Raw genomic sequence first — 24,523 nt, forward strand, 5'->3', positions numbered from 1 at the left:
AGTAATTTTTGTCAAAAAAGTTTTAACACTCAGGAAATCCAAAACTATTTCGGGGTCTATAGTGATTTAGTTTTCAACTTCTGTGACTTAATTATATCACAAAACAATATCACACAGAACTGCTTACTGGACAGAAATGTGTCTGGTTCCTAGGCAATACTGCCCTATGGCAGAATTTGCTCGGGGAAAAATATGGCAACAAAAGATTTCCCCAAATGTGATATTCTATTAATATATACGTTTTTATGGATGCAGCTCTTGGTCAGATCAAAGATTTTGAAAGAGTGAAACCAGGGCTGGCACACATGCAGGAACATTTGTAGCCGACTTAGCTGAATAAAGCCAAACAGTTTGGGGCGGCTGTTATAGTATGTCTGGATTGCTCAGATGGGAAGGATTGACACGGGGAATTTGTATATCCCATATGTAAGAGTTTGGAAAGGTTGATTACATACAGTTAATAACGGCCATAAATTATCAATCATATCAACTGAATATCCTTCTTTACAGTATGTTTTTCATGTCTACTGTATATATTTGGTAATATTCTTGTTTTGTGTTCCTCAGTTGTTGTCATTGGGCAAGATCAGCCAGACCAAAGTAGAAAGACTGAAAGCCAGCTACAGGATACTTCACGACACTCTGCAGCGGTACGTTTCCCAATATTTATTCATGAAAAAAGTTTATAGTTTGACCGCAGAGATGCTGAAAATACAACACACACCAGAGAGGCGTCCTTGAAAAATACTCAAAAACTCCTTATCAAGATCTAGATTTGCTGCTCCCATACACTGTTGTAAAAACAAATAGGTAGAAGAGGCATTTTGAAACCTCTATTATGTTTTCTTCTCACTCTGTTAGTGTAGCCAAGAATCCAATAATAATTTGAGGAAAAAGGTGCATTCAAGCATGTACAGTAGCAGTAAGATCAAGTTACAACCACTGCAAAATCCGTTGAGGTAGCTGTCCAAGTCATGCCCCAGAGCACACTTCTTTTTCAGCTTGATTAAATCCATCTCATAATCCTTACCAAGGCACATAATAGAAGGTTTTGAATTAACTTTTTGGAGACCCCAGTTTCCCGTGCAGACGAGGGGAAATAAATCTGAACGTGCACATTAAATCTAATTGTCTCAGTGCTCAGAGGTCTAACGTGACAATCAGTAGATTAAGCAGGTTTACATTCATGTAGCACCACTATTTTTCCCCCCCAAAAAATGCAAAAGTTTAAAAGAATAGAGTTATGGCTGTTGAGATTATTTGTTGTTACATTATTCATGATTCGCCCAAACAAGGTTTTGTGGACGTCTCTTAGGTATTGGTTTGTTTTTTCTTGACTGAAGAATCATGAAATCAAGTCGATTGTTCTATCAAATATTAATGAAAAACTCTAAAATGCAGCACTGTGCTAAGACAAGCTTATCTATTCTCACTGTTACCTGAGGGCAGGTAAAACAATATATTAAATAGGGATTTTAAAATTTTCAATAGGCAAATAAAATTATAGATTGAGCAACAGTCTAGTTTTGTTTTCCAATGTATTTTTAAACCACTGACAATGATTCTGACTGGACTACTTCATGTAACCATCAGTTACCATTTGTTTACTATATACCATGCACATAAATCCTTGTTTCACCTCACAGCACCCAGGACTGTGAGCTCCAGCGTTTGGGAGAGGCTAAGACGTGTCGTGCTGAGCTGGAGAGGCTGCACGCGGTGTTGGAGAGAGCAGAGGAGCAGAGCACCTCGGAGGAGCCGGAAAGTGAGGTCAAAGAACTGAGGCAACAGCTCCTTCAGGCATACAATGAGCTGAAAGCTGCTGAGAACACAGAGTACAGGACACAACACCAGCTGACGTGGTGAGCCGAGTACCATCACACACACACATACACGCACACACACACACACAGCATCGCAATCACGCACGCCTCAAGTTTCGTTTTTCGGCCCGAAAGCGAATCAAAATTATGTGAAACCAAAAAAACTCTCCTCACACAGCTTTGTCTTGCACACAAAAATGCACCACAGAGAGGAAACACAACATACAGAAGTGAAACTGGAGTGGTGAAAACAGATGTTGTGTTACAGTAGGAGAGCATGTATGCATGTACACACACATACACACGCACACACACAGTATTGCTTGGCCTGCAAAAACATTTTCTGTCCTGCTCATACTGTTTACACTAATAGAGATAAAAACTATTCGTTTTACGGGTTAATTTTGTTATCACTGCCCTAAAATGTTCCTGTGTCAGTATTCCCTCAATGATTTATCACATGGGAGGAAAAACGATGCACATATTTTAATGATACAAATACCTGTTCCAAGTGGGTTTGTTATGTGGATGTGTGAACCTTTAAGCGTCTGAGCTGTGTTCTGACGTCAGCTCTGTTGTCCCTCCCGTTCCGCTTTCCTTTCACTCTCATGAGATTCTTTTCTCATTGCAGTCACTTTTCCTCTTTTCTGCTGCATGTTTCTCTTTTTCCTTCCCCGAAGCTCACTCAGCAGCCCCCCGTCAGCGTGTCCAAACACACCCACAGAAATGGAAAAATAACACACTCAACTCGAGCATCTCCACTGTACACAAACTCGACTTTTCAAGGGCCAAAGGGAGGTTATTGGAACATCGCTAGGCAACATGGTAACATACACTGGTGGCACCGGAACCACCGAAGTTAACGACCAGTGTTGAATTGGGAGCTGCGTAAACAAAGCACTTACAGCAGTGTGGTCGAACTGTCAATTAGAGAGAGATGGAAGCAGCTGGAATTTCAGTTGCAAGCAACTTTCTGTTGAAGTTGAAGTTTATATAAAAACTTATATTAAACCATAAACATCACATAAATTCACGAGTGCATTGCAAAGATACGATCTCCAGGATACAGTGATTTTTAGTCACACGCTGAGGTTTTTGGCCCAAAGGTAATTCAAATATGTTATGAAAACTCTCCCTAAGGATGCACTGATGTACAGTGTTAGAGTGTGTGCATATTCATTTTGACAGCTTTTTGTGGTGAGCACTTGCTCGCTCCTCCTCTCGGTTCCTTCTCTCATCTCTGCCACGTCTTTCACCCTCTCCAGCCTCCATCTCTCCCCACATTTTTTTCTTCTTCCTCTCTTTGTCCACATGGCTGCTTGTCTACATACGCCAAGCAGATGCACACCATTTGAAAATATGCCTCTTGAAAATCCTTGCAACCCTTTATCTTCCGCCAAACAGATACATAGGAATTTTTCACTGCACCTTTTTTTTCCAGTCGCATATTTTAGCATTCATGCAGTGTTCTCTATATATCCAATATATTAACTTGTCAGGAAGATTAATATCATTTACTTTCTGCAATGGGCAGCTATGTGCTCTTGTCAGGTTTTTCATAATGACAGAGCTGACTTGAAATTATTTCGTACAAACCTTTTCATACTGTCGAAAGATGCCAAAGTGAAATAACAGAAATGCTAACAAATTATGTTTCACATCCGCATTTGAACTGTGTTTGGCACGTAATGATTCATTGTGTTTACGTGTGTGGACACATATACTGGTTATTTCATACATTGTGTGTCTGAGGTTCATAGCAATATTTTAAAACTTCTGACACTTTCCTTATAATCTGTTTATTCTCTTCTATTTTTTTTTTCACATTTTCTCCCCCTCCTCATTTTACCAAACCTCACCTCTTTGCCGTGCAGCCTCCGGGAGGAGAAGCAGTACCTGGAGAAAGAGAGTGAGATTCAGCTGAAACCCCCTGTAAGTTGCACCATCCAGCTCTAGTTTCAGAGATGTGGATTACCACTGCATAACTGTCTTCGTGGAGGATAAATATGAGTTTTACTTTCAGCAGCCATCCAGGCTTAATCCCACCATATGAATACTTGCCATTGGCTCTTTTCACAGCCCCGTTAAGGCGAAGCAAAAATGAAACATTTTATATTCCAGTCTCCCTTCCTCACAAAAATATGACATATATGATAATGAAGTTTTTTATTCTTGTTACAGATAGAGGTTTTTTTTTTTTATTAAAGCAGGCAATTCAAGTACACTTATATCCCACTATGTTATAATATACATGATTGTATGCATGATTAATCAAAAGTACCAAATGTTGCAAAAAAATTATAATAATAACGATGCATTCATTCACAAATCCTAATAAGATCCCAACACCTACTTGATGCAGTGTGATGTGTGATGCTGCACGCCACAGCACACTGTATCGTGCCGCAGAGCATATTAATACTGTATTACTTCTATTATTCAGTGTTTCAGACGTCTACCACAATGCGGTGCACTTTGAGCTCCTCCGACACTCGGATGGGCAAGACAATCTTCCAGTAGCTGTCGAATAAAAACCAAAAAATCCAATCAGAGGAGAATACAAACATAACACCCGTGTGTGCAGTCGCAGGGAGAATTTCAGCCACAAATCTCCATTTAAACGTCATCAAAATTCTGTTGACAAAGCTATTAGAACTCTGCTTTCATGCCTCTGGCTGCTAACTATAGTGTTCATGAGTCAGAAAGAGGCTCATGGGTAATATTTAATGGCCAAAACAAGTGACATTTTCGCAGACTAAACAATGGGTATTAAAATATATCAGAAAGCCGTACACGCTTCCTGTAAAACTGTCTACTTCCAAAGCGAATAAATAATCAAATGCGATATTAAAGATAACTGGTGCCCATATCAATGAGACACGTGTTGTCGAGGTTTCCATTGAAAGTGAGGAAAATACTTTCAGAACAAGCAGCACACGTTTACCTACTCTACAGGGAACAGTTACAGGATTAAGTGGCAACACTTGTTTGGACAAGAGCCTTTCACTGCCGCTGTGGACACAACACAAGAACATGAACAAGCCATAAAATGTGCAATATCAGAATTGTGCGGTCAATTAATATTCAATTATCAACGAGAAGAAGGAGTGTTAGTGTGAAAGGGCCTTATTGGACCAACAGCATCAAGTGCGATATAAACTCCCAGACTGTAAAACCCCCTCATGTTCAGTAGAATGAGCCACTCCGAAGGGGTGGTCGCATTCTTTTCTCCCTCTCTCATACTCGTCAGACGTGATTGATCAACTATGCGTTTCATCACTGACGTCTGAAACACACTTCTTAATTGTTTTGCTGAAAAACCATAAACTTGCTTTATGGTGCACGACATTGAACAAGTTGAATTGCCAACAGCTGTTTCAATCGCTGCTGATTACCTTAATGGTCGCGCTTGCGAAGCAGTCCGACAATTTTATTTTCGACAATGTTGAATAACAAACACGCCTTTTGTTGTGCAGACAAATGATGAAAATTTAAATTTGCGCGTCGAGCTGGAACTACTTACACTGCCGCAAAATTGTTCTACCTCTGAAAAAGAGGCCTCACTTCAATTTTTGAGTCAATTGTGAAGTAGTTTTATTGTGTGACAAAAAAAATTCTCTCAAGCAATACAGTCTGTTCAAAGTGTGTAGAACTTAACTAAGAAACACTGTGCAAAGCAAATACTTAGAAACTATTGAAAAAATAAAGTTGTTTTGGCCGCGCCGCCTGAGCTCAATGAAACGCTTGATTAGTGATCTATTGTTCGTTTTGTTGGTGGGTCCTCCAGGAGCTGGAATGTAGATCGAAAGCCCTGCAGGACAAATATGAGGATCTGAGGAAAGAGGTGGCTCAGAGACAACTGGAAGTCAGGTATCTCATTACTAAACCTCCATTAATCCAGTCGGTGTGACATTTTTCATGTCTCCATTACACTGTCTTTGTTTGTGTTTCTTTAATCTTTTCTTTTTTTTTGTGAGCTTTTGTGTCTGGTCCTCTGAATACAGTAAGAAGCACTGCAGCCGAATCCATTAAGGGCTGTTAATCACCATTTTTTTAGAAGATACATGAACCACTGTGTGCGTGTTGCTCACTCCCTGCACAGAAGTCTCAGGGAAGATGTGGAAACCCATGAAACTCAAATACTGAGGGAACAGAAAGAGCTGGAGGACCAGAAGGAGATCATAGAGCTCAAAGAGGTCTGTGTGCGATTGTGTGTGTGTGTGTGTGTGTGTGTGTGTGTGTGTGTGTGTGTGTGTGTGTGTGTGTGTGTGTGTGTGTGTGTGTGTGTGTGTGTGTGTGTGTGTGTGTGTGTGTGTGTGTGTGTGAGAGAAAGAGAGAGTAATACAGCACAACACAATAAAACAATTAATTTGCTTTCTTACATTTGTGTGTCTGTGTGTGTCATAAGGCTGAGAAAGCCCGGCTCATCAGTGTACCTGACCAGATTGTGGAGAAGATTAAAAGGAAACGCTCTAAGAGGGAGTAAGTATGTTTAATGTAATCTTTATCCGGAAGAGCGGTAAAGATAGATTGAAACACAAGCAATAAAAATCAGCAATTTTGTTGACAGGAAAAAACAGTAGTCGCTCCCTGAAGTGAACAATTATCTTAAATCGAATCAAATCAAATTTAATTGAAATGATCCTGAGTTGCTATCCTGTATTTTTTTTAATGTAATTATGCTCAGTGTAAACGTTTGGGTTGGACCTGATATGGAACAGAAAAACAAACACAGATTGTGCCAAACAGAAGCTAAATATTAGTTTCTTTATTCCATTATTCCTGCAAAAAAAGAAATTTTCCAGTTTCATTAGTTGTCCAAAATTCCCTTTGTGACATCTCTCATGTATGAGGAGAAAAAGAAGGTGCTGTTTGTTGCGACAGTCAACCTTATTTGAAAGAATTTAATGGTGGCAGTCCTACTTGCTTAATAAAACTGGCAACCATATGTATTTCTTTCATATTAGAGCTAAGCTGCAGTCAAAATCCCCTAAATCACCAGAGAATACTTCCACTTGGAGCCTCGCTGCAGTCTCTTTTATGTTTATTCCAAATTAATATTTGGCTCGCAAGCGATGCAGTGGATTTGTCTGTATGAGCCATGTGAGCTACAGTATGACTCGTTATTTGAAATTCACAAAGCTGAGTGGTACTGGTGGGGCGGGGGGGGGGATGTAAAAGATGGATGCACATGCTGCTATTTCATAAGATGTGCACTCTTACGGGGAGCTGGTGCTGGTGGTGGTATACGTCTTTGAATGTGTCCTTTTATATGTTTAATTAATTTTTCTCCCTCAAATTAGAGCTGCGTTGAAGAAGACGGACGCACTAAACACAGAGATTTCGGAAATGGAGAAGCAAGTGGAGAAGGTGGAAGTGCGAAACCACTCCCTCAGGGTGAAGAAGGAGGAGGCAATGCAGAAGCTGGAGGCCCTCCAGGCCCGAGTAGAGGCCAGTCAGACGGAGTGCAGACAGCTGCTGAGAGAACAGGAGGTCAACAGGGAGGAGGAGGCGGAATTAGTCGGGAACAGGTACAGAAGTAGTTATTCAGCCAGGGCATTTGAAAGAACAAAATATGTTTTTTTACATGAATATATATTAGGATATACAGTACATGCAATATTTGATCTGCTGATTTAGTCGTGGGAGAGAGGCCTTTCGCTCTGATAATCCACGTACGTCAATGTGTGTTTTCCATCACCAGAGGCCTCCTGGAAATGAAGCTGCAGAACGTCATGTGTGACAGGAAGCACCTGTATGAGAGCCACTCAGTGCAGCTCAGGGAGAAAACTAGGTACAGAAGGGTGTGGAGCTGAGCTCACGCGTACATTAGTCTCCACGTTTTGATGAACATATGAATTCACACATTCTTTGTAGATGCATTTACACTTGTACTCCTGAATAATTAAACAGTAAATCTTACACTGTTGTTGAAAGACATTCAGTCAAAAAGCTTTTGTGGTTTTGATCACCAACTAATGTTAGTCTTATCAGCGCGCTGCTTTACTCTTCAGCACATACTGTCATTTTCTGTGAGTGTATGATAATGTTTAACAAAAGACCAAAAGGTTCAAAGCATTTCTGAAGCTGCATTGCAACTACAGTTCAAAATCCCTAATTTTTTACAAGAATTGCCATTATTATATCAGCCAAATGTGACTCGGTGAATTTCAGCTCGGAAGTGTAGGAGCCACAGCCTCATGATGCTGATAAATATTTAAAAGGTGCCTCTGTTTTTCCTTCAGGCAGATGCAAGCCCTCAAGAGGATGGAGCAGGCAATGACCATGGCCACTGAGCAGCAAGAACACATGCAATCGATCTACGATGACGTACAGGCACAGGTGACTTGCGGATCGTTACTTTCAATGTCAGCAGAAGAATCACACTGTATGCCCAACTTCGGAGCAGTTGGAGTTCATGAATGGTCCTACTTTTCTCAAGGATTTTGTGACAGTTCTTGGGAAAATGTTAAGATACTGTAAAAGTACTTTTGTATATGTAATAACTATACTACTTTGAAATATCCAGTAGTTTTACCAGTACACCTCACAATGTTAAACACACTCTCCTCATAGTTTTTTTTTACTGAAATTGTCAAACTTTCCAGGCTTGAATAGGAACATTGTTGAGCGTAAATGTCACGGTGTCGATAACAAGCACATTAAGTTGTTCATCTGTTTCACACCAGAAGCGTTTTGTTTCTTCAACTTCCTGTAATATTACTGATGTGAGAGAAAGTGGAAACAAACAAAAAAAGGGACAGAGACAGTCATGGGAAAGGCATCAGCACATAACAGTATGGAAGGAAATCGTTATGACACATCAGGGACCCCACACACAAAATATTGAAAACAACGTAGTACAATAGGATTCATTCATTCTTCAATCTGCCAATCACTCTCAAGTGATTAATCACACAGTATTGTGTCCTATACACATTATTAGGGCTAATAAGGATTACTTCTTCTATGTAGCTGAAATAAAATTGGATCACATTATCTTTATAAAAACCCTTATATCTACTGTACTGATGTAGTTTTTTTTTTTTTCTTCTTCTTCCATGGATTAACAATATTTAAATATGAAGTGGTGAAGCACATACTACGGAACACGAGGCCGGGCAACCCTGCAGAGAGGTGCAATCTCAACGCCTGAAGGCATTAATTTTTGATAAGCTCCAGTGAACACTTTTAGTGTCGCCGGATCTAAGGGCTATCAGAGAGGCCTCAGGGAAACTCTGATATATAGTATTAATTATTTTGCAGCCAATGTTTAATGTGGGATTGAATATGCACTGACTGAATGTATTATGAAGTTTTGGTCATCTTTGTACTGGATCCTCGTGGTCTTTCCATCTTCGGAATGTAGAGTCTAAAGGACTATAATCAAGAGAGAGGGAAAAAAACTGAGTAATATATTTCACGCTCCTTTATCTAAGATTCAGGAGGGACTGCAGCAGATGTAAGATCTTGCACGCTGAAAACCGGAACAGACTTTTGATGTTTACTTTCCGACTTGAAATTTTTCCAGTTAGATGCTGTTCCCAGTAGAGAGGCCAGTGTTCAGCAGAGGATGGAGCTTCAAAAGGAGGTGGACGCACTTAAAGTCGGCTTGGAGAAAAAGGTGGGAACAATGTGTGTGGGTTGACAAACATTAAACGTAACGCAGTCTACTGCAGTAGCGGTCTAACAAGTCTATCTTTGAGAAGCCTGTAGTAAATTTTTATTTATTTATTTTTTGGGAGGGGAAAGGAAAAAAGTGTTGAATCAACTATATTTTAGTTTTGAAATACTTTGTCTGAGAACTTCTTCACTTACTGCCATTTGCGCCTGATGTTTTATGTTCAAGTCCTTTTTGATACTAGTCATTTTTAGTGTCTTCATTTTCCAGACGAAATGGCATTTTCTATTGCATAATTTTCTCATCCGACAGTATGTCACATATTTCTACAAAACTTTAATGATCCCTTTGGGGAAAATGCTGCACTCTGCGCAGAAAAGTTTCTGTATCTATCTTCCATCCGTCCTCCTCATCGTCCTTTCTCTTTGTGCTGTGAGCAACCCTTCAGTTTTAGTAGATTCATGCAGTTTTTCAAATGAGAACATCCTCAAAATTTGTTCCCAACCAGCTTTCCGTGGCTGAGGAGGAGGGCCAGAAAAAGCAGCAGTATGGGATGATTCAGGAGCTGCTCAAGGAGTCGAACCATCTCAGAGAGGAACTCCATCACCTCAGATGTCTGACCCAGATCAAAGCCGAGGAGAGGGGCCAGAAGCACCGTGAACTGCTTAGGGCTGAGGTGCAACACAAACACACACACACACACACATACTACACGCACGATCAGGTACAGTGTCTGTTTGAATCAAGTTTTGATGTCTCCATTAGTGCATATGATCACAGATGCAGACACAGATATGCGTATTTCCCACTTTAACGTGTCAGACACATCAAAGACGAAAATGAAGTGGTTTGATGTTAATGTGACAGAAGACCAAGGAAAAATGAGACAAATTCAAAGAGTGCAAATGTCTCCACGGTGTGATCATTCAGAATGATTTTTAAAAATGTACACAGACAAAGCAATTTTAGTTGTTCCCCCAAAAAATGCCTGAAACAACTTTCCAGGAGATTCATTTCTTCCTTCTTACCTGATCAATAAATATTGAAAACAACAATGACCGATTCCAAAATGAATCAGTGAATTCGGAAAACAGGACCTCTAAATCAGCTGGTTCAGTTTTGGGGTCCCCCCCCAAAAAAAGGGATTTAAGGTTGATGCGTCAATCCTACAAATAAAGATGTGATGAAAATGATGTGCCTCTATCCACAGCAACTGCACCAGCTCCTCCAGCACGAGCTGCGGGAAAAAGACCTGATCATCATGGACCACAACAAGCTGAATACGATGCTACAGCGCAGGTGTCACTCTTGTTTACTCTTCGCTTCTCTTAACATGCCACCTTGCATTTAATGTGAAGGTGTGTGTGTAGTGAGAAGAGGATTTGGGTTAAAGGGAAGCTGTTTGAACAGCAAATCAAATTCCTATACACAGAACAGTATTTTGATGAAACTCAACTGATAATTGATTTTGTACTTGTTGTTTCTGCCTCCTCCGATCAGTGTAGCAGCAGGGATCACAATTAATTCTGCACATGTTGTCAGGGCAGAAAACCATAACTTGCTAATTGGATATACTTCAGTGTTCAGGCTTGGACTAATGCAACTGATAATTTGTCATGAACAGACTTAAAATATGACTTTTTAGTTCATATTTTAACACTTTAATATAAACTGCCATTGGCTATGGATATAAACCCTACAGTATATACATCCTACACGATGAAGCAAGATGATAAACGAAGAGAATAAAGGTCGATATGTTTTACATGTACCGCTCTTGACAGTAGCCACTAGCCAGACTTTGTAATGCAGATGAAGAATGGGTTCATTGCTCATCAGTGTTGTTGTTTTTCCTCCCCGTCAGAATATCACAGTATTCTAAACTGTGCGACATAATTATGGAAGAGAAGAAAAAGTACGTCAAGCTGAAGCAGATCGCCTCGCAGACTATCACAGAGCTGACAGAGCAGCTTAAGATCCTGGCAAACGAGACCGAGATCCAGCGCACCATTGTCGTCAACAAGGACAGGTGGGTTTGTGTTTCTTCGAGGGGGGGGGGTTAAAATTGTCTGTGTGTATGACATGTAAAAGCCTTGCGATTAAAGCTGCCTTTGTAAAATCACTTAATGCTTTAACTTGACCAGTGCATTTCTTGCATCAGTCTATATCTGCCACCCTTTTATACCCTGTATAATATTTTTGAATTTTTTCTTTGCTCGGGTGCATTTACGCCTCCTTCCCAGATCGCTCACCAAGGCTCGTATGAAGCTCTCTAACAGCTCCAAAATGAGGGACAGACTGCGTAACGGCATCTCCAAGGTCCTGACACACACACACACAAACACAGAGATGTGATCAGTCAACACACACTGCGGGAAGCACGCTCAGTGCCCTCTTTGCCGTGAAGCAGTATCACAAATTTCAGCAGTTGATTTAAACTGATTAAATATGCCCCAGAGGGTAATATAATTCAAAGTTGAACAGACGTATGCTGTGGTTGCCTTGTTTTTGAGTTCAACATTTCTAGCAGGGCCCTTAAACCTTGTTTTTCGACAGCTGTGGTGTCAAACACACAACCAGCTTCCCCTTAGATTATCTTTTCCTGTCTTGTTTGTTTTATCAGACATTTAAGAGTTTTGTTTTACCAAATATCCTCCAGGTTGCATGGAAGCACCGTCAGATCAGTCAGCAGAGTGACGACGACAAACTGGAGCTGGTGAAGCTCACACAAATGATCAACTTCCAGGAGCAGGCGCTCCTTGAGATGAACAAGAATCACGAGACTGCCGTGCAGCGCCGCAATTTTTTGTAGGTTACAAATTTGAAGTTGAATTTTACCAATTTGACTTGAATTCAAGGACTATGTCAAATGATGTGCCTTTGTGTGTGTCACCTACAGGGGCATTCAGCTCCTGGAACATGAGGAAGTGTTGTTCAACTACCACGGGAAGGTGAATGTCCAAGAGGCGGCCATCTCCAAGGGCAATGTGGTGCTGGAGACAATGGAGAAGGAGACAAGAGACTTGCAGTCGGCCATTAAGGAGGAAAAGAGACAGATAGACCTAAAGAAGAAGAAGGAGTTGCCCCTCAAGAGAAAGCTGGAGGGAGAGATTTCCATGTTGCAGATAGAGGTAGGAAAAATATTTACCCTCATGCATATCACACACACAGACATTAGCAGTGGTCAGATGACCGTCTGTAGATTTCTATATCAACAAAAATAACTGACTGATTAGTTAAAACTGGAAAAAAAAATTGCAGAAAAAGCAGAGTTGGGTGGAAAAATGTGTCTACTTATAAGGATGGGTAATGAATAGACATGTTATACTGAAATCTTTCATCAAAATCGTTTCTGTTGTTTAAACAGTGATGACAGCATCCTGATGACAGTCTCCCAACACCTACGTTTCTTTTGTCTGTGTCGTCTCTAATTTAACTCCTTTTTTAGAGTTTAGAGTTTAGGGGGGGGGGGGGGGGGGGGTTGTTTAGAGTGACAGTGCTAATATTACCACTAATCTGGCAGATCGGGCCAATGTAGTATTCTGCTGTCCACATTTGCCTAATTTCCATTCTCGGCATGACTGCATCAGGATGTGGCTCAGCTGCTCGCCCTTGGCAGGAGTGTGTGTCTGCTATTTTTTCCTTGGAATCTTAAACTCTGTGTCTCTGCGTGTGTGTCTGCGTTTGAATGAAAACCAGAGAATTTATCCAACTTTGCCTCAGGCTTTTGTGTGTGTGTGTGTGTGTGTGTGTGTGTGTGTGTGTGTGTGTGTGTGTGTGTGTGTGTGTGTGTGTGTGTGTGTGTGTGTGTGTGTGTGTGTGTGTGTGTGTGTGTGTGTGTGTGTGTGTGTGTGTGTGTGTGTGTGTGTGTGTGTGTGTGTGTGTTTGCTTGCTGTACCTCATAGGATCTTAGGAAGCAGGTGATTGTGTATTATGTCGTGTTGACAGCTGTCAAGCACGGGGAACTCCAGAAAGAGTAGTTAAGCACAAATACTCACTTAAAACACAGCTAATAAAGCAAATCTTGTGAAATATTTTTTGAAGCTTCATGTTATTATGAAACTTTTGAAAGCTCCAGTAAATATTCTCGGACGTGCTTTTTAATACAAGGCTTCTAATGATAATGAATTTGTGTGTCAGTTTCATGAAACGTGGTCAGTTTCTCAGCCTGGTTTTCAGAGCTGATACGCTCCGTCCTTGTTATTGATGTGAACCGAGCCCAGTCGAACATCCTCAGAAGTTTGAAAAGAGTTTGAAATAACATAAAGCCACAGACATATTCAAGCAACTCTCGCAGTGCGTAGAGAACGACAGACAGGGAAGGAGAGACAGATTTGAGAGAGGCACACACACACACACACACACACACACGTTTCCCTGCCAGTGGCTGCGCCATGGGATTGGGTGTGTCGCTGCTCTGGATCAGAGCGACTGCTTTTGACTTGCTGCTGGACCGGAGTTGTCTCATCAGAGTCTTGTGCTCTCTTGGCTGAATGCAGTGTTGGAACACACTCCAGCATGTGCTGCTCTTTTTGAGTAACGCCCCTGTCCCTTTTCTCCATCTGTTTACTCCTTCTGCTGTTTATCATTTGCTACAACAACGGGGGCTTGTCGGTACATTTTTTATTCCGTCACTCTGTGTTGTTGTTGTTGCTGCTCTCGTCATTAGTTCTTTACGCTTCTCCTCCTCATCCTTGTCTGACCATCCCCTCCTTTCATTGGTCCCTCGAGGCATTCTTAAGGTTTTCGTTTCACTCTGTGTAACTTTATCTACCCATCCTTTCTTCCCATCACAGTTTCTCCAGTCTGTCTCCCTTTTTCATTCTTTCCCTCTCTGACTATCCTGGTATTTTGGCAGTCCATGCAGTAGATTCCTTTCTGTTTTTCATTGGTGGCTTCACCACTCCAAAATATCTCAACATCTATTGGTTCGATTGCCATGAAATTTTGTACAGATATTTATGGTCCCCGGAGAATAGAGTCAATTGTCCAGTCACCACTTATCCAGTGACATATCTCCACATCTACTCGGGATTCACTTTTGTACTGACATTCATGGTTCTCAGAGGATGTGTCCGAATGGCTTCACCTGACATTTGCTCCAGTGCCACTATGAGGTTGACATCTGTGGATTTGGGTAAAATATCTCAACAACCGTGTTGTGAATCTGTACCAGAGAATTATTTCCCCCACAGGATCAATTCTATTCACTTCGCCTGACTTTTTATGTAGCACCATCCTCAGGTCAAACACTCACATTAATAATTTCTGTCAACCGCGGCTGAGTGCCAACACACTAAACTAAGATGGTGAACACAGCAAACATAATTCTGGAATTTTTTTTACAATTAACACATCCGTGATTAGTGTATCAGTCCATTTGTCTTTCCTTCCTGTCATCCATCCATCCACTCTTTGCACATCTCTATCTCCTCTGTGTATAAATGGCAAATCATTTTCTAAAACGCAGTTTTACTTTTACAGCTGTCTAGCTCCCCTGGGTACAAAACGTGAGTCACGGGGGTCTCGTCTATTGCAGGAGCCTTGCCAGCTCAATTCATTCTCCCGGCGAATTCATTTTCTATGCGAATTCAATCTCCATGCAACTGCCTTGCTGTTGATTTATCATATATATTGTGTATTTGTATTCATCTGTGACCAGTTTATCTGTTCATTGCAGACAGATCCCCCCCTCCCTTTGATGGGAAATTTTGACAAAGATAGATCGGACCATCTGTGAGACTATTGAAGTTCAATATACTCGGAGGATTTCATTTGCTCTGAGGAATTTTAATTGCGGCAAAATAAACAGAGGTTGGTGTTGGATTCTGGATTTACTACTTGTTTATGGGTTTGCTGGCATGTCGACATCTCAAACCCACATACAGGTACGCGTGCGTCTGCTCAAACACTGACATCAGCAAAGTTACAATAATACGCTTGCAGCTACATCCGAATATTCTTGAGCAGTCCTCTAATTACTAGCTTGACGTCTGTTGCACACAGTCATGCATAAAATCACAAAGATACAGGAAGAGATAAGGTATATTTATAGAACACACACACAGTCAGTCATGGACTGACAGGTCGGCGCTGATGACATACTGCTCTGTCCCTACAGTGGGGAGTCACATTGTCTGTCTGTCCATCTCTTAAATCTTTGTCTGGCCTGTCTGGAACTTATTACCAAGGGGAAACCCACCATGAATTGTGTCTTGATGGACAGCGGGTGTGAGGAAATGTGGAAGACCGTGTGTGCTGAATGTGAGAGACTCGAGTAATACTGACAAGCCAGAATAGCAGGCACACAAAAACAACAAATCTGATAATACTGTGGTATATCCACTCTACAACTGATTACAATAATTTGGTTATTGACTCACTCAAAACCAAACCAACTGTTGACTTTGGTTCTCTATCTGCATACCAAGGACACTTCAGTTTGACACTGACACCACTGTAAATCAGTGGAACAATGGCATGTTTCTGATATTCTTATGTAGAGTGCAAGTTAAAAACATATATTTTAACTTCTTATTATAATTAACTCCTCATTTGGGTCTGAGGAAACTCCTCTACTCGCATGTTCTCCCAATTAACCTTACATAACCTTATTATGATTATTATTTTTTATCAGGATTACTTTACAGACTGTTCTGCTTTACTGATCCGTCCCTGTCTTCTATGTATTTTTAATTGTGAGACAATTTTTTCTAACCAATTTTTGGAAAGTGCTGTATAAATAAGGTCATTATTTATCTTCATCATTACACTGTTCAATATGCAGTGTGCCATCTATTATGAGGCTTCTTAAGTCATCGTGTGAACAACTAACTGATCTGAAATTATGTAGATTATATGCAAATTGTATTCTGCCCAGATGCTGTCATCTGTACAATACTGTAGTTTATAACATTCACGAGCCAAGAAAGCAGCTTCTCTTTGTGACTGTCAGAGGAACAAAACTGAGATGCAGGCAGGCGGAACAGGGACACTGACACGGAGACAGACGAATTCAAAGAGAAAGACAAACAAGCGCATACGAACAGGGGAAGGAGGACGGGTATAAAAATGTTAAAAGCGAGGGCAACAAAGGAGGAGAGGGAAGAGGAGAGTGACAGACGCTTTATCCACATCCAGCATTTGAATGGCTTAGGGTGGCTGCAAATGAGGTTGGAACACGGATCAATCAGACTCAACCGTTAGGGCTGGGCACACATTCTTCTCATGTGGGTATTTTCAGATTTTGATGTCTGAAAAAGTTCATCTTCATTTCAAGCTTTGAAGTGCATTAACGCGTCGACGAGGCGGTGAGGTTTATTTGCACTGAACACGAAAAGTAAAACTGTAATTCAGTATTTTTGGCATTTGTTTTGACTTGTGTCCTAATTCGGTCCCCCTACTTTAGTGTTCTCCAGAGGTTGGTCAGGGCTGGTAATTTGTTTAGGGGCAGGTACTGAAAATAGTTTGAATGCCACTTCATCTCGCCATAGAGGCGTTTATTCCACAGACAAATATTTCTAGCCATTGCTTGGTCTCGTGCATGTTTTGAGAAATCCCTTTTCCTCCTTGACTCCGTAAGGCACCGAGCCACAATCATTGCCTTGTCTTTTGACCGGGATAATCATTCGCCATCAACTCAAATGGTCCCAAGAAAGAAAGACAGCTAACGCTGTAGCTTACAAAATATGACCAAACAAAAATGTTTGAAACATGTGGCTTTGCTGACAGTTTGTCTATATGTTCAGCATAGAATGAGCACATATTGTTTGTTGCTCTTAATTTTTGTTCTGCGAATACCTAATCCCACATTTAGCTTCTTGTAACACAAGTCATATTTTCTGTAATGTGAAAACTGCCGATAACCCTGATCCCTGTTGATCAGCCCCAATTCCGGATTCTCCGCAACTCTTGTCTATCCCGTTCTGTCTTTCATGTCTGATTTCACATCCAATCTCTCATTCCTTTTCTCACTCTGGGATTCATGCTGTCTTTCCTTTGCTCTTCTTCACTTTATCTTCCTTAGTCTGTCAGTCTTTTGTCAGCCCCTGTTCCACTCTCCTCTCTTATCTCTGCTTCTCAGGCTGTGAGCTCCAGTGTTTCTGCCTCTCAATTTTTTTCTCATTTCATCTCTGTGCCTTTAGCCTAACAAACACCTCGGTTAATCACATGACAGCCATACTATTAAAAGTGAAAACGAGAGTCATCTGATGTTGAGGGAGCGGCATCTTTTTAACAGACCGAACACCTTCGTCCGTCTAATCAGACCCGCTGTCTGTTCGCGTAAGAGAGGCTTCATTAATCTCCTCCACGAAGGGAAGAAAAAAGGGAATCATCACTTTGTTCCACACTGTTTTCAAGTCTGACACACACTCTCGCATTAGATACAGGCACATAAACATACACAGGGGTGTGTGTACGTGCACACACTGTATGGCTGTTTCATAACCCAGGTCACGCCAGGTCAGACCTCCTCTGTGCAACATTTTTCCGCACGCTGTTTTTCTCCTGAACGCCTCCCCACTCCTCTTCACTTTCTGCCATCTATCCAATCACTTCCTCTTCCTTTATATTTTATATCTTCCCAGGAATCTATTAATATTTCCCTCTGTCTTCTGTTTTGTGTTTTTTCTCTCTCTCTCTTCTTTCTACTTTCTGCTTATGTTCCTGTTATGCTCCCTTCCATGGCTCCTTGATCAGCTTCATATATTTTTTATATATAGAATACCTTGATTTTGCTGTCATGGGTCCAGGGGGCATTTGCATTAATTTCCCTGTTGAGATACTGTCACTACTTGAATTGTTCATTTTTAACTACTATCTTTGCACTTCTTATTTATCTTTGTCTCCACAGTCTGCATTAAATATTGGATATCAGAAGCTTTTCTTCATAAAATCGACTGATTCCAGTGCAGCTATGACTCCATGTCCTCTTGATAGTTGTTTCCTTCTAGATCTTTATTCTCTTTTATCTTAATGTGTTGATGATGTTTTGTTTAGCTGATTAAGGAATTTTTTTTTCTTTGAGACTGCTCACTTTGTCGAACAATCCAAACCCAATTTTAATAATTGAACCCCTTATTCCATACTGAATATCATCATTCAGTATATGTATCGTACATATTATGTATCCTCAACTCTTTATTGAATCTATGTGAGCTCCTATTAGCTGGAAATAGTCAACATGTGCTGTGTCTCATTTCGCCAAGAATTTGGTCACGATTCTGCCCACTTTAAGAGCTTTTATAAAGACATTTGATTTATCGTGGTGGACTTATTGATATTTTGGTTGTGGACTTTAGATATACTATATATATGGAGTGTTTGATTTTGAAATTACATACCTTGTGTGCCCTGTCTTTGTTAGGTTTGCCTCCCTTGTGATTGTCTGCACCTGTCCCTAATGGCTTTCACCTGTGTCCAATATCCCTCCCTCCCTTGTGATTGTCTGCACCTGTCCCTGATGGGCTTCACCTGTGTCCAATATCCCTCCCTCCCTTGTGATTGGCTGCACCTGTCCCTAATGGCTTTCACCTGTGTCCAATATCCCTCCCTCCCTTGTGATTGGCTGCACCTGTCCCTGATGGGTTTCACCTGTGTCCGATAGCTCTGCCTACCATGTGTATTTAGTCTGTGTGCTCCCAGTCCTTCTGGTAATTTCCTCTGTTCGGTTCAGTTTGTGTTCTGCTCACCTCCCCCTGTAATACCTTGGTCTTTGCTTGATTAATGTTAATTCACTTCAACATTTTCCTACCTCCCTTGCTCCCTGAGTCTACATTTTGGCTCCTGCCAAATCACAACCTGAACAAATAGTCTTTATTTGGTGGTCAAAACTTTCTCCTCTGGAATTTCAACAAAGGTTTGGTTGTGTGTATATCAACACAACCTGGACAAAATATGTGTGACTGTTCATCTATTTTGACAATGAAACACTGAAATCAGAAGATGTAAAACATCTAAAGCAGGAACAATTGTTCCAAATGTTGGCATTTTTAAATATTTAAATGTTCCCCTGGAGAGTTTATTTGTGAACAAACAGAAGTGTCTTTTAACAGTGTTAGTCACAAAACACACTGTGCTTGAGGTCTCTCAAATGTTGCTGAATACGTACTACTTCATAAAACATTTGCAAAGTTGATGTTTTTTTTAAATATCGAAACTAATATTTTCAAACATTTTTACAAGCTTCCCTGCCTTTGCTGAAACATTGCTGCTTTTCTTGAAGTGTCACTACCACCAGTAGATTACTGAACCTTCTAAACCCCTCACTCACTAGTTGCAGCTGCTGTGTTGTAGTGTCAGCTAAAAGCATAAATCTAAAATGGCTTCACTGTCCTTTCACTTCATTTTACTGTCTCCTCTTTTTTGTATCTTTGCTCTTTTTCCAACTCGTCGTCTTTGAGCTTTCTCGTGTATCCTTGACCCCCTCCCCTCCTTTCTGCTGTCTTAAGGGCTTCAAAGAAAATAAGACATGGTACCTCAGAGGGATCCTGTGGTGTTTTAAATTTCTGTTTCCCTTATCACACTTTTCCAGTGACTCGTTACCTAGCAGGGAGCAGCTCCCATATAGGCACTACATTGTCCCGAGCATTTTTTGTGAAATCCTCAGTGAAATGAGTATCTTTTAATGTCTGGTGGAGAAGCCACTCCAAACACAGACAGGAGCTGACTAGTTTGAGATGTATTCTTTCACGTGGTTCTCTCACGTTTGTGTCAAGTGTCTTGTCTTGTGGAAAATAACTTATTTTCATATGACAGAAATGATCGTAATATGATGAGTGCTGATTGTCCTTGATGAACAGTACTAATGTACTGTATGCATATGTTGTTTAACTCAGTACACTGTACACATACGTGCATTGATTTGTCTAATTCCCTCCTTGTCTCAGCTGTCAGAAGCCAGGGACAAGACACTCGAGTGTCTGAGTCAAACGGTGGATTACAAAGAGATTAAAGGCAGCGACCCTTCAACTGTAGAACTGGTCAAGAAAATTGAGCAGGTAGTGGACAACGTTGCAGAGTTCTTCTCACTGTCTTTCATTACAAAACTGTAACCTTTTGTTGTTATAAGGATTCTGCAAGACCGTAATCCTCGTGTCTCTCTGTGTGTGTGTGTGTGTGTGTGTGTGTGTGTGTGTGTGTGTGTGTGTGTGTGTGTGTGTGTGTGCGTGCGCACATTTTAGCTCGAGGTGAAACTAGCTGAGCGCGAGAGGCAGCTGCTGGAAAAAACACTCCTGGTGGACCAGGTGACCCGGCTCTCAAAGCCGCTCAGCGAGCAGGCTGAGAGCTGCCGACAGGACAGACTCTCGCTGGGACAGAAGGTAGACAACAAGATCCAGTAGGCACACAGACGGCAGCTTAAAGCTGAGCCCATTTACACGCAAATCGAAATACTGCGGACACAAACGCAAGCTCCCAACACAAAGGAACAGATTAACGCGTAAGCAGATACACAAGTGTTATATCATTCACCTGTCCATTTGCAGTCTGGGGTTTTACTTCTCTTTGTGTCTCTCTCACAAACGCACTGGAACATTGCTTTGAGGAGCATGTGCGGCCCACGTGAGGCGCATGCAGAGTGGGCATTTACTAGTTCGCCGAGCATTACGACTTCCTCCAACTTGCACTTCATCTGTCTCTGTGTGAGCGGGACAGACAGAGAGAGAGATACAAACTATGAATGACACGAACAAAAGCCAGTGGAACAATGTTCTTTACATGCGAGAGTGTGTGGCAACAGCATGCCATCATGGTTTTAATGACAATAAAATTTGATTTGAAGTGCAAATCTACCACATACATGTATGTGTTACAAGTCACAGTACGTGGCGTAAGGGGAATATCTAAATGAATGTTGAAATTCATGTGAGATTGGCCTAATGTGTGTTTGCTACCTCCAGCTGAACAACCTCCGAACTCATACCATCAACACCAACCGCAGACTAATGGCCATTTCTGCCGAGCTTTCCGTGAAGCAAGCTGTTGCTTTGTCCCAACAGCAAGAGATCAAAGAGAAAGAGCTCCAGGTCAGAGGCGGTCCACACACACACACACACACGCGTGCGCGCGGCACATACATGCGCCCACAATATGTGACTCTAAAAAGAGTCCAAAACTCTGATCTTAGCGTACATTCTCCCCTCAGTCAGATTTCGGTTTGGTCCTGTCACTCTCCAAAAATGTTGAGAGGCAAATTCCTATCAAAAAGGTTTTACTTGATTGACGTCTGCCATTTACTGATGCAATCAACCACTCACATTACAACAGGAATACGAAACAATGATAGTGATAAAGTTTGGAATATAAGAATAATCATTCACAATGGATTTTGGGGGAAGGTAAAAAGCCATCGGCCAAACAGTTGTTTAATCAACAAATTATGAATTCTGATGCTGGTTTGAACAGGATGTCTCCCAGCCTTCTTTCTCAGTTAAAAAAATTTTATTAATTAAAAAAATGAAAAAGATTTCCCACATGCCTTGTAAATGTTCAGGAGACGTGTATTAAAAACCTGCTGAGCCCCTGCAGCCCGCCACTGACACAGAGTTAGAAAATGTAGGGGGCATAACTATGGCCACATTCTGACACTAATACGACCATCTGTTTCCGGGGCCGCAGTTTGAATTGAATCGAGCCAGGAGAGTGCGGAGGGGACCGAGTGACAGGAATACAAAGTGAACGTTTGTCGCCCTGCCCCTGTGTTTTCCAGATGGACAGGTGCCAGCGGCGGCTGGAGCATGGCCTGCCACCTTGCCCCGAGATGGAGGAGGAGTGGAGGAGAATGCTCCGGGACAAGAAGAGGAGGCAGAGGGACAAAGAGGAGAAAGAAAGGGTAAAGGAACACACTGACGCACAAAGATCATTGATCAGGAAGTGGTTGAAGCACTGAGGGGGCAAGAAAGGAAGACAGTGACAAAGAAATGGAGTGGGGGCACAACGCGGCGGCAAGAATCGATTAAGATCCTGAGGGAACTAAAGGGTTTGCTGTATAACCTGAACATGCACGCACGCATGCACGCACACACACACAGAGAGAGAGAAGTGAAAACTATCTGCTCACCCACAAGAGACTAGACAGGAACAAAAGCTATTTTCACCACAATCACGGGACAAGAGGGGCAGGCGGGCTGACGAACAGAAGTAGAGGCACATATACAGGGATCAGTGTGTCTGACAGCGGTCCAGCTGTCTGCAGCTTGTCTGCTTCTTACAGTCATCTGTATTTTCTCACCAGATTTATTCCTGCTTATAGCCACCAGCTCAAAAATCCGCACAGTACCCTGCATGCACAATGCCAAATCAAACTGCAACCTTGGTGTACGTCAGATGGAAGAATTGAAGCCTTTGTTACACTTTCGGAGTCTTTATTAATCTTACAATTTAAGTTTTCTGAAACTGATGAAAGAATAATGTTCCTATTTTTTAAGGGTTTTTTTGTTTTTGTTTTCATTTAAAGCTGTTATTGCTCCTTCTTGTGTGCGCTCCTTAGATCACACGCCAGTGGATAAACTGTTCACATGCGTGAGAAAAATCACTGTCTCTTTGAAGTCTCTGTGACCTTTAGGCACAGTTCATTTCCACGCTGTTGTGGAATGAAAGCCAACGAAAGGACTGTTGTCATGAGTACATGTTGGAGTTTGTTTGTTTTGTTCTCTCTAGAAGGACATTTTGTGGCCACACTTGACATACTGTATGTCAGCAATTTTTTAAAATATAATTTACGTATATTTCTACTAATAGTCTTATCTTATAAGAAGGTTAAATTTTTTGTATTAATATTGTTACAACCTTCAGCAATCTCTTTAATATATATTTTTATATATGGAAGTTTATACGACAAAGAATATTCATGTTTCAAATTTTAAACGTCCCTGAGATTCTCGGTTCTGAACTTCCCATTGATGCCCTTGCACTTTTCTTGGGATATTTTTAAAAATTGCTCTATTAATTATGCCATTTCCATGATTAAAATTCGGGGGAAATTGAATTTTAACAATTTACTTCAAGGTCGAGCAGTCTTGTATGAAATATTAAAATTGCCTGTGTGTGTGTGTTGTGTGTGTGCAGCTGGCTGAAGAAGAAGAGTGGACCCAGTTGTCTAACGGAGAGTACACCACGGCTGAAACCCGTCCCAATGCGTACATCCCCCAGACCGACTCGCTCCCTCTGCCCAAACCCTACGGAGCCCAGGCCCCCTTCAAACCCTCCCAACCGGGAGCCAACATGAGACACATCCGCAAACCCACACTCAAGCCCTTAGAGATTTAGGAAACAACACTTGTGCAACATTGAGAGTACCGAGTGTTGGCCTGGGGCGGATTCTGAAATCAAAATCCACTCATTTCACAAAAGTTTCCTTCAGAGATATATAGGGATTCAGCAGAAATGATTCAGTATATTTTCTTGGGCATTCACTTATCTGCTTCTTGTTGTGTGCTTTCTATCCAGCATACCACTGCTGTTTTGTCGTGTGTGTGTGTACTTGTAGACTGTGTCTGGTTGTAATTTTGTTCCTTTTTTTTTTTTAACTTTTACCGGCAAGAGTCTGATTACAGTAACAACAAGTGCTGTGGAAAACAGGAAATGCTGGAGATTAAATGTGTGTTCTTGTCCACCAATAAAAGGTTTGGTATCGGTTACTCTACGAAGCAACTCCTCATTATCTTCTCACTACCGTCCTCTGACAGATAAATTCATTTCACATACTTCTGCATATTCTTCGGGTTTGTTGCCCCCCCCCCCCCCCCCACTCGCACTTGTAATCTTGCAGCTGATGAATAAATTGCAATGGGTTTAAGCTCTAAGCAGGGCTAAGAGTGCCTGCTTAATGTCTGAAATGATATATGTTAATATGGAGAGCAACATGAGGCTATAAAGAGCATAGAGAATGACAAAGAGAGAGGAGAATTTAAATGAAGGGGAGCAGATGACGGAAAAAAGGCGGCAGACGAGAGTCGGGCTGGAAAATGATCAGAAGTGGAGCTCCAAGTTGGGTGATGAGCTCACAGTTGGTTACAGAGACAGAAAACAGTCTCAGGCCTCTGAAGCTCTGCACTTTCCCTGAGGCTTCTGGAGATCG

General features: G+C 41.4%; 1 protein-coding gene across 2 annotated transcripts in view; it reads left to right on the forward strand.

The window, feature by feature from the left end:
* The window catches only part of ccdc146 (coiled-coil domain containing 146), a 39,205-nt gene extending 15,117 nt beyond the window's left edge, over window positions 1-24,088 (forward strand). The window contains exons 3-23 of one of the 2 annotated variants that reach the window (XM_035649598.2): window positions 568-650; window positions 1,647-1,862; window positions 3,698-3,755; window positions 5,611-5,693; window positions 5,926-6,019; window positions 6,232-6,305; window positions 7,127-7,354; window positions 7,528-7,617; window positions 8,069-8,165; window positions 9,355-9,447; window positions 9,953-10,120; window positions 10,655-10,743; window positions 11,309-11,473; window positions 11,688-11,763; window positions 12,104-12,252; window positions 12,344-12,575; window positions 20,334-20,444; window positions 20,628-20,765; window positions 21,345-21,470; window positions 22,154-22,276; window positions 23,512-24,088. In XM_035649598.2, coding sequence (XP_035505491.2) covers window positions 568-650; window positions 1,647-1,862; window positions 3,698-3,755; window positions 5,611-5,693; window positions 5,926-6,019; window positions 6,232-6,305; window positions 7,127-7,354; window positions 7,528-7,617; window positions 8,069-8,165; window positions 9,355-9,447; window positions 9,953-10,120; window positions 10,655-10,743; window positions 11,309-11,473; window positions 11,688-11,763; window positions 12,104-12,252; window positions 12,344-12,575; window positions 20,334-20,444; window positions 20,628-20,765; window positions 21,345-21,470; window positions 22,154-22,276; window positions 23,512-23,712 — 2,694 coding nt within the window. In that variant the 3' untranslated portion in view covers window positions 23,713-24,088. Of the gene's footprint in view, window positions 1-567; window positions 651-1,646; window positions 1,863-3,697; window positions 3,756-5,610; window positions 5,694-5,925; window positions 6,020-6,231; window positions 6,306-7,126; window positions 7,355-7,527; window positions 7,618-8,068; window positions 8,166-9,354; window positions 9,448-9,952; window positions 10,121-10,654; window positions 10,744-11,308; window positions 11,474-11,687; window positions 11,764-12,103; window positions 12,253-12,343; window positions 12,576-20,333; window positions 20,445-20,627; window positions 20,885-21,344; window positions 21,471-22,153; window positions 22,277-23,511 lie in introns of those variants that run through there. The other variant, XR_007031912.1, reaches the window with a different exon arrangement.
* The last annotated feature ends 435 nt before the right edge of the window (window positions 24,089-24,523 follow it).

Source organism: Scophthalmus maximus, chromosome 12, assembly GCF_022379125.1.
Source record: "Scophthalmus maximus strain ysfricsl-2021 chromosome 12, ASM2237912v1, whole genome shotgun sequence".
Lineage (NCBI taxonomy): Eukaryota > Metazoa > Chordata > Actinopteri > Pleuronectiformes > Scophthalmidae > Scophthalmus > Scophthalmus maximus.